Source organism: Engystomops pustulosus, chromosome 1 (assembly GCF_040894005.1).
Source record: "Engystomops pustulosus chromosome 1, aEngPut4.maternal, whole genome shotgun sequence".
Lineage (NCBI taxonomy): Eukaryota > Metazoa > Chordata > Amphibia > Anura > Leptodactylidae > Engystomops > Engystomops pustulosus.
The window spans coordinates 85,593,193-85,605,765 of record NC_092411.1 but is presented as its reverse complement, the minus strand read 5'-3'; the positions used below and the strand labels follow the sequence as shown (position 1 = coordinate 85,605,765).

Genomic DNA, 12,573 nt, shown 5'->3' with positions numbered 1-12,573 from the left:
ATGTAATACAAAGCTGCTAGGTCCACCCTGTGTGCCGACCATATGCTCTTATAAGTTTTCTCATCAGACAACCTTTTAAACATTACAAATAGTGCACAGTCCCTAAGCTATGTAAGTAAAATGTTACATTTTACAAGTTGCATTGTTATGGGTAGAACAGTGGCTCAGTAGTAAGTTTTGCCCCAAACCACTGGTACCCAGTAACCAACGGTGATAAAATACAATAGCTCACCTGCATGGAGTTTGGGATGTCATCATATGTTTATGTAGGTTCATAAACATATGTAGATGCTCCCCGACTTAAGGACACCAGATTTACAGATGTCCCTTAGTTGCAGATGAACCTCTCTGCCCTCTTAAGCTTTACATTTGTCCTAGGCTACAATGATCAGCTGTAAGGGGTCTGTAATTAAGCTTTATTGATGATCCTTGTTCCCATTACAGCACAAAATTTTAAAAATAGGATTGTCACTTGGACATTTTTTTTTAACTAACGCCTTGAGCTACAATTATAAAATATTAGAACATATAAGAACAAATCTTGTACGTAATCCGGCGACTGTCTGTATAATTTATATTTTTGGAAATTGAAATGCACGAAATGCAACAAACCTTGTGTAGTAAGAGTCCACTCCAAGGCTCTCCCGGACATTTGCAATGTGTTGCTCTAGGACAGAACTGTTTGACCCTTGAAAACTTAAGCTTCCAGATTCTGTGAAATCGGTGGTACTTTCTAAACTTGTATCTCCCAAATAATATTCATGAAATTTTAATATCCCTGCAATAAAATAAATCACAGTTTATCGCCCATTATGATAGATTGGATAAGAAAATACATTAGATTAGATCTTATAACCCCGCTAAATATCAGTCTTACCAGATCCAGGGGCGAGCAACCAGCTGTACAAATATCCTGCAGCCAATGAGTAGTAGAGCACCAGGCCTCTTTGACTATTTACAGTCTCTAGAATCTGGTCTATAGTCACCGGTGTGTAAGGATCAGATTCTTGCTGTCCAGTTTGCCTTTCAACAAGTAGATCTGCAAAAGCACGCGTCCTTCCTCTCTCCGCAACCGCTAAAGCTTCATCATGATGTCCTAGAGTAAATGTATTAAAAATCTAGTGTGCATTTTGATAGGAATAGCGCATTGATAGTTTTTTATTCTTTAATGTTAGATCATCCCCCCAACACCAGTATAGCACATCTTCTCCATAAAGGACTGAACTAATAAATGTATTCCAGTTCTTTTAGAAACTAGGGAGGAGATTTATTAACAAAAACAATACCATAAACACATATTCCATTTTATACACTCTCTTAAGTGTATTTAAGGTCATTTAAGTACGGGACTTCATTTTTGGGAACATTGCTTAAAGTTATATTCCCATGTTGGCATTCATATTTACCGTAAATGAATTAATTTGCCAGAAATATATACATTTCTTCAAATAGATGTAAAAAAGAAAAATTACCTGTGTGAAAATTATTTCCTATAAATACAGTCATGTTGTCCCTTAGAAACAAGATAGAATCCCTTGGATATGACCTCCCTGGGACTCTGGGAGCGGTGGCCACACATGCGCTATTGAGGTACCTGACCACCTGGATTCAGCGATCGGCTGCAAGACACTCATCCATTTCATTTGCAAAAGCAATTAGCTTCTTTTTGCAATCAGTCCAGCAACATTGGTCATATCCAAGGACTGCTGTCCTTAATTTCTAAGGGACATATGGCTATAGTTATGGGAAATTATCTCCACATAAGTATTTTTTTTTTGAATAATTAAAGAAATGTATAAATATATATGCTTGAAAAAGCCTCTGTGTCGTTGGAACTGAAACGTTGCCTGTCATGAAGGAATAAAAGATGAATTAAATTAAATGTGAATGTTCCGTCGGGAATACAAAGGGGCATGGCCGGAGCCAGCCCAAGGCATACCCAGGCAAGTGTCAGGGCCAAGAGTTGCTAGGGGCCCCAAATGGCCGAATCTCAGTCTCCAGCAACCTGGCAGCATCTGGTGGGGGAAAGCTAAATATAATAAACAATGATGGGGCTCAATATAATAAAATCATGAGGTGGCTGTATTTAAAATAATAGTTTAGGAATTTTAAATGTCGCCACATGAGTTTACTGCAAAGGGGCCGACTGAGGCTCTGTCACCCAGGAGCCTCCTGAAACCTGGAGCCGACTCTGCAAAGGGGTATTCCAATCAAGACATTCATATTTATGCAGATACACACACAGTAATATTAATGTGCTTTACATGCTTTCTTATACAGCTCTATTCCAGAGGAGGTGGATACAGCTCATATTATAGTGACACAATTGTTGGATGGCAAGAATATTCTATATTTGGGACATGTTTTATCCAAAAAATTCTTTATACACCCTGGTCACATACATAAGGCATGTGTGTATACTCATAACGTCTCCCGTGTTGTTAGGTGAAGACTGTGAAAAGTCGATACAAGGAATAAGTTTGATCCCATTTGAAATAGAGTAGCCTAAGCATATGACACAGTGATCTGTACTTGGTGATCTTTGAGATTTTCTTTTAAGGTGTTAAATATGAATTGTGGGTCAGCCGGTATGTGTCACCGCCAACGAGACTCTGCCAGTGGGTGTTTTACAGACAATTTTGGAGAAATAGTTTGACTGAAAATAACAAATCATTCTGCCACTGTGATAAAGGGAGAGAGAAATTCTATGAAGATAAATCCTTATGTGATGATGTAAAGACAGACGTGCATTATTTGTGTATGACAGGTCCTGGGCAAGTGCCATGACAACAGCCCTTGTCTGTGACCAAGGAATGCAGCAATTCTTACCAAGACTGATGAGCACTCGCTGCAGAGCCTGGTATGAGGACGTCTGCAGATCAAAGAGGGAGAGCTTGTAGTCAGTGCTGAGCTGCGCCTCACGCCGTATTGTTTCGAATAACGCTGAAGCCCTGTAAAGCTGAAACCAGAAAGAACACTTAGCTCATTAAATATCTGACAACTCATCTTGGAATGTGAGCTTTCTATAGGGATTGATGCTATTTTGGTCATTTCATAGCATTGTAATTAAAGGAGAATCATGCAAGCTACCAGATGTGGAGGTATATTTATTTACAGTGTGCAGAATGTTTTCATTCTACGTATATTGATTATGCTACATTTCTGAAACCCGAGCCCACCGCAGTACAGCGCAACCATGTTAGCAGGAAAATATAATCTATTTATAGGCATTTGTTTTCGCTATGAAAAGGTCCTGCGGATAATTGAAGCATGGCTCAGACTAGCAGGAATCTGGTCAGTTTTTGTTGCTATTTTTGTGTCTTTGTGTGTTTTTATTACCACAATAATATTCCTGCGAGTATAACATTGATGGGCTTTCTGGACCGCTGGTGCTTTGTACTAGGTACTCTTCAGTGCATTTGGTCAAGGCTATGTGTGCCATAAGTAGCAAATAGCAACCATAAAGAGCTGTGGAACCATACCTTTATTTGTGTTATTAGCAGAAGGACTGTGAATAATGCATTTATATTCCAGGATTGTAGCTAGACTAGGTGCACTGGGGGGTGTCCTCGGACTGCTGTGCTGTGAGATCTCTGCAGTGAACCTCTTCCCAATCTTGCTACAGCTTTTACTGTAGAGAAGATAGGTCAGTGAAGAGAGCTTAATGAGGGCATGCCCCCAGCACATAGTCAAGCTATAATCCTAGAATGTACATCTATATTTTACAGTTCTGCTGCAACTAACAACATACACAAGCATTTTCATTTTACAGCTATCCAGGGCTTCTGCCAAGCCTTTCTGAAACTTTACAATGTTAATTTGTTTATAGATTTACTTTAAGTCTATGGTCCACATTTACTAAAAACAGTGCAAACTGCACTATGTGGAGTGTGCAGAGTGCGGCAGATTCAGAATTTCTGGGGCCCGTTCTTCATGAATCTGGCGCCATCTGCACTGCTCCAACAAGAGTGCATCAACTTTTTTTTTTGGTGCACCTTAGGGTGTGTGACACACTTCTGTCGGACTTTGCATGACAAATGTGGCGCATGGTCTGACTGAGCACCGGACTTCCCCCTTCGGTGCAGTATCGCCGTGACACAAATGTGTCTCAGAGACTTCTTAAATACATGTGCAAACCGTTTGCACTGAAAAGAACATGCAGAAAACTAGCGCAGGGGCTTTAATAAATCTGGGCCTGTGCCTCTGCTATGACAGTACAATTTTACACTGCAAACTACATTCTATTATAGTCAGTGACATGGTCTAATGTTGTTGGTATGCATCACTTAAAAAGAATCCAGCATTTCCATTAAGAGAGCAGAACAGCTAAAATAACAATACTTAGTGACTGGTGTGAGCTCAGCCTTAAGGATTATTCAGACGGGCGTGTCTGCTGCGCGTCTGCATAAAATATCCGTGGTCAGTCCATATTGCATCTGCATTTGTTTATTCACATCCGTATGTCATACATTTTTTCACATCTGCATATGGATGTCATTTTTTTCTTTGTGCATCCATTGACTTCTATAGAGGTCCATGGTCTGCAAGTGAGAAATAGCACGTTCTGCAATTTTATTCTTTATTCTGCACTTCTTTAAAGAAAAAAGGATGAGTGAACAGCCTCATAGGAATCAATGGGTCAGTATGCCATTGGCAAAAAAAAAAACAAAAACGGATAGCTTACTGACCTCACAAATGAGCCCTTATAGAAAGAGTTAAGAAATTACCAAAATTCATTCTTTTTATTACACTTGTGCATCCAGCTGCATTTTCATTAATGCTGGATACATGTATACATAATTTGATGTACTGTCTTAATATAAGTGGAATGTATTATTTATTGTTGCATCTTCATTGTTTTATTGCTTTCGGAGATTTAGGGATCTCAAACTATAACAGAAGAAAATGTGCAAGTGTGTACAAGAACAATAAACACCGCGCAGTGTAGAGTGTTTAGTTTGGAGGCCTGCAAAGTGATTTAGTACAGTAATTATTCCATTATTTAGGTAAGACTTTTGTTTACAATGGCTCCATAAAGTGGAATACAACTGCGAAGGACAGTAATTTGCCTCATCCTCCCTTGGATTCCTAAAAGAAAAATACAGTCTCAATCTATCTGATGGTTATTAATTCAAACTGATCCATATGTGTCAGGCAACCAAAGATGTATATTAAAGGCATACAAATATATACCAGCTATATACCTGTTCTGCCAACATAAAATGTATGCTAAGACATATAACTATAAAACAATACAGATGAATCTATCAATAAATCATTAAAAACCATGTGTAACCCAGATGTTTAAAGGAAACCTACCCCTTTAAATGGCAAGTTTCAGAAGAAAACACTGAGCTTATTTTTGTTAGTGTTTTAAACCGCGGTATCGCGGTTTAAAACACTTTTTAAACTGTATAGCCGGCGCAGGCAGGTACGTGCTCGGCGCTTACCATGCGCGCGGCTACATAGGAAGTGAAGGAGAGCCGCGCGCATGGTAAGTGCTGAGCGCGTCCCTCCCTGCGCCGGCTATACAGTTTAAAAAGTGTTTTAAACCGCGATACTGCGGTTTAAAACACTAACAAAAATAAGCTCCGGCACCAGCTCACCCTGAGCTGGTGCTCGGTGTTTTCTTCTGAAACCTGCCACTTCAAGTGGTAGGTTTCCTTTAAAGGACATCTACCATCAGATTTACTAATGGTAGACTGCCCAAACTTACTTGCTTGTTCTTTTATCTAGGGGGTGGCAACGTTTTTTGTTTGTCCAGGAACAGCCGGATTCTTCTGAAAAAAACTTTATAAAAATATGCAAATGAGCCAAAGGCGTTCTTGGCCTACGTCGCTAGAGCGCCTCTAGGCTCCAGCGTCTGATAATATATTCACGCCCCCAGTCTGGTCCCGCCCATGGATCATGTGGGACAGAGCACCTCTGGCTCATCTGCATATTTTTATAAAGTCTTTTTTAGAAGAATTCGAACATTTCTGTACTTCTCAAACAAGTAAGTTTGATGGTAGATGTTATGTTAACACTATAAAAATGGTGCATTTAGGCATTTATCAGCAAATGTGCTAAACAGAAGTCATAAGGCTCAGGCTACATACACACGAACACACAAACAGTATTGCTAAGGTTTTGCTGCTGATCTTGGATGGCTCATCATAAGGGCTGCACTCCTGTGAGTTCCCTTCATTACCTGCCTATTTAAATCTTCAACAAGGTGACAATCCCCTTTTTGTGCATCACAAATGTCTATGGTGTTCATCCACTCTACTTGATTCAGCACTTTTTCTTCTCTTTCTGTACAACTGCCCTCTTCCCAGCATTGAGGTTTATTTATTATACACTGAAGATCGTGCAACGGCGTATAATAACGCTGCGGCCCACCCTGCACAGCCCAATACATCAAGAGGCTCTGGCCAGAGGCCCACCTGGCATAAAAATATTCCACAGCATGCAAACGTTAGCTCACCCTTGGCGTGGAGCTGGTATAAAGGGGGAAATAACTGCAAGTATTTTCGGATTACAACCATTTCTGATTATTTCATTGATTCTACGTCTGTTTTCTGGAATAAAAGCCCTAATAAATAATCCCCATTGTTTCTACTAATGCTGTGGTTACTGCACAATATTATGCTACATGGCTACACATGTTTAATACTGTGAAGATCGCTAAGATGGAATATATTGGATGCTACTGTATATGATTGCATTATGACATGTAACCTCCCACAACCATAACATCCACCGCCGAAATGTCATGTGATTCGGCTGTATTTTTACTGATAAATCCCAGCTATGAATTAACTGTACAAAATTACGCTGCTGTTCATGGTGCATAATCATCAGAGAAAAGCAAAGGTCTATTTGCAATTAGACAAAAGTGAAGGGGGGGGGGCACTCACTAAAATCATTGCACAGATGTTAATGAGCGGTTATCACATTGACTGTAAAACATCACTCAATGATTTCATTTTTTTGCTGTTCCTGAGTTTGTCTGTGATTTACAACTATGACCCATGTCACCATAGCCCAAGCCTAAATGTTGAGAAACTTTAATGTTACTACCTTTCCCTTATTAGTTACATTACCCAGCATAAGCCATCATAAAAAAGTCTCCTGCATGAACTCAACTACAAATTGTAATTATTCTCCTGTCTCCCTGGCCTCTTCTTAGCCTCCCATTAGTGTATTTAGCAGATTGTAATGGTTTTGGTTTCCTAGCAAATACACCTGTAGGGGACCAACACATCAGCACATGTAGTTAACTTTCCTTTCCATGACACTATCGGCCAGTTTTTTCACAGTTCGTCCTTAGAAACCCCTAAAAAGTAAAATATTTAACATTTCTGCACTAATGTGAGCAGTTATTATCTCCACAAGGAAAAAGGCTTAAACCTTATATATTGTAAGACATGAACATTGAAATAATAACTAAAATGTTGTACGATAAGACAAGGTGTAGGAAAAAACAAAACAAGAAACTTAAAGGGGTATTCTTATTTCAGTAATTTAATGTTACTGTTTGTGTGATGAAAAGTTATACAATTTTCTAATATACTTTCTGTATCAATACCAGTTTTCTGGATCTCTTTCTGCTGTCCTTCCATAGAAGGCTTCTATGTTTACTTCCAGTGGATCTGTGTAACCATGGACAGAATTCTGTCCACTCGAAGTAAAAATTTACTGAAATGGGACAACCCCTTTAAGGAGGCTCTATGTCCTAAGAAGCTTGCGGAAAGCAGTATATAACCTCACAAATAGTAGATCTGTTGGTTACTGTAAAATAAGTTAACAATATAATCAGGAATATAGATGGGAACAAAGACTTAGTATTGTCTTAGTTTTGTTGCATGCATGGAATAACATTTCCTATCCAATACGGTCTTAATCCACACAATGTAATCATATCCATATTTCTCTCCAGTGTATTTATGATTTCATGACTGATACAAGCACTGACCTGGTGTTGAGCTTCTTCCAAGTTCCCACTCGCCCAAAGCGAAAGTCCAAGGCGATGTCTAATTTTTGCTTCATCCTCTCTGCGGGCCAGCTGTTCTGCTAACCTCAAGCCTTTGTACAAGACAAACAAGCAGAATGTAAGCTAATATACACATGACTGTTCCCTCATTGACACATTGGAGATGGTTAATAAAGGGATCATCTTTCTAACATTGAGCCAATTTTTCATGTTTGCACAAAGACTGGAGTCCTTTACATAGCGTGTTTCTAGTTAAGCTGTATTCCGGCTAGAATGTTACTCCTCTATAAACAATTTTAAAAGGTTTTTAGCTCACCTGGCTGAAGCACAGCTGCTACATCTGTTCACATAACCTCTGCTTGTAATCATTGGCCTCAGCAGAGCACAATATCAGGGCCCTGAGGCCGGTGTCCTGTGGGCAGATACCTTACCATACCCTTCCTTTTGCAAAAACGTTGTGTGTCCTTGCTCATTAACAGCATATAGCCTTAAATGCCAAAGCAAGGATACTTGAAAACTTATACTGATCGTTACTGCTTTAGTAACATATCTACGAGATTCAACCTCAAACCCACATGAAATAATGAGATTTTTTACTTTGTTAAATGAGAGAATATTATTTGGGTAAGGACTGGGTGTCATGATACAGTTCAGTGGTGCAGCTTATTCTTCACAGTTCACTTTACTCTAAATCCGTGTACGATGCAGGGATCGAGCAGAAGGAATATTTTCCTTACATTCTCATGAATGGAAAGGGTCTTTGAAGTAGAGTCCTCATCTGTTATATTCTGGAAAAATTTAGTGATATTTTATTAAATTAGAAGGGAATAGTGTCTCCATACTCCAACTGACATTTAATACAGAATTCAGGACCACCCATGACTAGTGATCTTGCAGATATGTTCGTCAGGCAATATAAACAAGTAAGAGGAAGAGCAGCTTTCCGTTGTGCTCAAAAGTTTACTTACTGCTACATAATTATGGCTGTCTTGCCCTTTTCAGAGAATATGAATGATAGCACAAAAACATTTTTTCCACTCATGGTTAGTGGTTGGGTGAAGCAATTTATTGTCACAAAAACATCCAAATGCCCCTGATCAAAGGTTCCCATACCCTAGTTCTTAATACTGTGTATTGCTGCTTCTAACATCAATGACAGATTGAAGTCCTTTGTGGTAGTTGTGGATGAGGCTCTTTATTTTCTCAGATGGTAAAGCTGCCCATTGAGGTCAAGAGACTGAGACTCTAGAACAGTGGTGGCGAACCTATGGCACGGGTGCCAGAGCCGGCACTCCAAGCCCTTTCTGTGGGCACCCAGGCCCTCACTCCAGCACACCATTTAGGACTCAAAGAATCTTGCTGCAGTTCCAAGCAACTTGGAAGCAAAGATGCTGCTTTCAATCATATTTTGATACTAACTTGGCTACTTGGGAGTGTAGGAAGAGGGAGAATGTGTAGACAGGGACGAATTATCTTTGGAGGACCTCCTGCTGGCCCCATGATTCTCTGTGTACAAAGGGAAACTGGAAAGAAGCTAAAATGATGCAAAATTTCCCTCCTTCTTTCTACTGTGTTGCTGTCCTCAGGAGGCCAATATGATTGAATGTTTTTAAGAACAGGGAGCAATAAGTTACTGCTTTAATTTTTGGTTGGCACCTTGTGATAAATCGAGGGTTTGGGGTTGCAGTTTGGGCACTCAGTCGCTAAAAGGTTCGCCATCGCTGCTCTAGAACATTACTTTGTTCTGCAGTAGCCAATGACAGGTCCACACAGCCTTGGATCATTGTCATGTTGGAATGCCCAAGTACATCCCATGCGCAGCTTCCTGGCTTATGAATGCAAATTTAAATTCATCTTTCCTTCAACTTTGCAAAAAGTATGCAAAAAACGTTTTCCAAGTTGTTAAATGGAAAACAATGCCTCCTTTTGCTACCTTGAAAGGCAGCCCCCTAAACACCAAGTATGGGAACAGACTCCCAACTTTGGCTAAATCCCACACTATATGTTTAGACTTCTTGTAGGTCATACTTGGTGTTTAGGGGGCTGCCTTTCAAGGTAGGAAAAGGAGGCATTGTTTTCCATTTAACACCTTGGAAAACGTTTTTGCATACTTCCCAGAATTCCCTAGTGGAGCATCCATGGCTTTAAGTCTCCACATGCCTTTAAAGTGGCCTTAATTGGTAATCTCTCCATAAGGTCAACTTTGACCAAGTTTCCTGTGCCTTTGTAGCTCACACATCCACACATCATCAGCGATCCACCTCCATGCTTTACAGTAGGAATGATGTTCTTTTCATCATATGCCATGTTGACACCTAGGACACCTATGGTTGATGTCAAAGAGTTCGATTTTGCTTTCATCATTCCTAATTACCTTGTTTCAGAGTCTTGTCTATGTGCTGTTTGGCATTTTGTAGGAAAGATACTTTGTGGCATTTGCCCAGTAATGGCTCGTTGAAGATGCCAGATGGTCAGTGGCTGAATGAAAGAAGCCAGAAACTCACTTGGCTTTTATGCCCACACACTGATTTCAAGCCAACGGGTCACAGCTGAGAATGTTACTGACCCTTTGGTAGCCATTCAAACCCATTTGTGCCAACTTCTGTGCATGTTATCAGGCCAAAATTTCCAGGTAAGTGAATCAGGGTCACTTGGATCTTTTTGGTTGTAATTATGATTTAAAAAGAGAAAAAACTGTAGTTTGGCAATAAATGCTTTCACCCAACCACTAACCATGGGTGGAAAAACTTTTTTTTGTTATCATTCATATTCTCTGAAAAAAGGCAGATAAAGCCAAAATTCTGCAGGGATATGTAAACTTTTTTAGCACATCTGTAAGTCTCCAATAATGCAGTAGGTGAAGGTTGATCTCTGCATCCATGCACTAGATTTCCTTTATTAGTGACAGGTTCCTTTTATAGCCCATATATATATTGTAGCACTATAACACTGTGGGTATTCTTCAAAATGATTTCACTTACCCTCTTGTAAGTACATTACGGCCTGAGAATAGTTCTGTAATGCGTGATGAGTTCTTCCTAAACTGCTGTAGGCTAATGTCTTTGCTACCAAGTCATTCATTTCTGCTGCAATGCTAAGATGCTGCTCCTGATAAACCACAGCTCTCTCAAAGTTGCCCAGAGATTCATAGGTTAGTCCCAGATTTCCGTAAGCCCGGGCTTGGCAAGATGGATTGTTGGTTTCCTCTGCTATCTGTAAGTCCAGCTGATGGTATTGTAAGGCTGTATCAAATTCTCCCATCTGCTGATACACTCCACCCAGACCACAGGCCGCATCACTCTCCAGTATCTGGTCTTTCATTTCTCTGGCAATATTTAATTGACGTTCTAGACAGGATATTGCTTGCTCATAATTTCCTAGCTGACTGTGCAAATTCCCCAGTTCACCATATGCCTGGGCTTTGTTTGATGTTTCCCCAAGTTCATGAGCAACCACAAGTCTTTTTTCAAAGCATACAAGTGACTGCTGTAAATTCCCCATGGACCTAGAATAAACACAAAATGGGAGAAAGGGTTCTTAAGGTTTCAACATGAGACAACATGAGCTTACTGAATGCAAACCAACTAAATCAATGAAACATTGCTTGCTTTCAAGCTCCTTGACTTTATAGTTATAGGCTTTTCTATAGTTATACAGTAGTATGACGTTATAATGAGCAGTGAACAGGGGGAGTCCCAGAGAGGATGTTTTTTTCAAGCTAATTTCAGGCCATATCTTGCTTTTATTCCAATTTCAGGCCATATCTTGCTTTTATTCTAATTTCAGGCCATATCTTGCTTTTATTCTAATTTCAGGCAATATCTTGCTTTTATTCTAATTTCTTGCATTAATTCTGTTTATAACAACAGCTTTTCTTTCAGACATTCAAAGAAGAATCAGTTGCCATCAGAATTATATATATAAATCTTTGCTGCATTGAGTATATCACAACTGAATAATGGAATAAGCAGAATATCCATCATATCAGTGACACTATCACCTTGAGGGCCACCACCAACCCTCAATAAATGAGATGTAGCACTGAAACTGTGTTTCATTGTTTATCTCTGCAACTAGCTTCCCAGTTTACCTGGGAGGTCCATGGCACTTCAGCACAGCTCTGTTTAAACCAAAAGTGCATTGTTTATAGAACTAATTCAAAGCAATGTGGTCATGAGTGAGAATCAATGCAGGTCTCAGAGGCCAAAATCCCACCAACCCATGGTAAAGGGTAGTAAGGATTCCTGCGCCTCTAAAAATACATTCATCTAAAAATACATTCATACCATGTTTGTGCCCTCTGTTGTAAGGATACATTAGGCTGATTCCTTGATTTCTGCAGTGTCCTTACAATGGAGGGCAAATACATATGCCACTGTATTCACTTATAGTGTGATAACTCGTCTTGTTATCCCATCTTCCCCAGTGATTGGCTGCTATCAATGTTCAAGGTGTTTCCTCCAGTGATGCCACTGTCCTTATATGGTCAGTGACTTCACCGGGGACTTCCCTGAGCATACATCCAACTGAGGCTGGGAAGGGATGCAATACTTTGTGTCCACCGCCCATTGCTAATGTGTATGCATCAATCAGCAGGA

At 39.8% G+C, this 12,573-nt stretch overlaps 1 protein-coding gene across 3 annotated transcripts in view; it reads right to left on the bottom strand.

Moving 5' to 3' along the window:
* Window positions 1-12,573, bottom strand: part of TTC28 (tetratricopeptide repeat domain 28) — a 365,189-nt gene that overhangs the window by 93,095 nt on the left and 259,521 nt on the right. For all 3 annotated transcript variants that reach the window (XM_072146640.1, XM_072146649.1, XM_072146660.1), the window contains 5 exons: window positions 10,957-11,480; window positions 7,958-8,067; window positions 2,830-2,959; window positions 878-1,096; window positions 613-778 (listed from right to left, as the gene is read on the bottom strand). In XM_072146640.1, coding sequence (XP_072002741.1) covers window positions 613-778; window positions 878-1,096; window positions 2,830-2,959; window positions 7,958-8,067; window positions 10,957-11,480 — 1,149 coding nt within the window. The remainder of the gene's footprint in view (window positions 1-612; window positions 779-877; window positions 1,097-2,829; window positions 2,960-7,957; window positions 8,068-10,956; window positions 11,481-12,573) is intronic.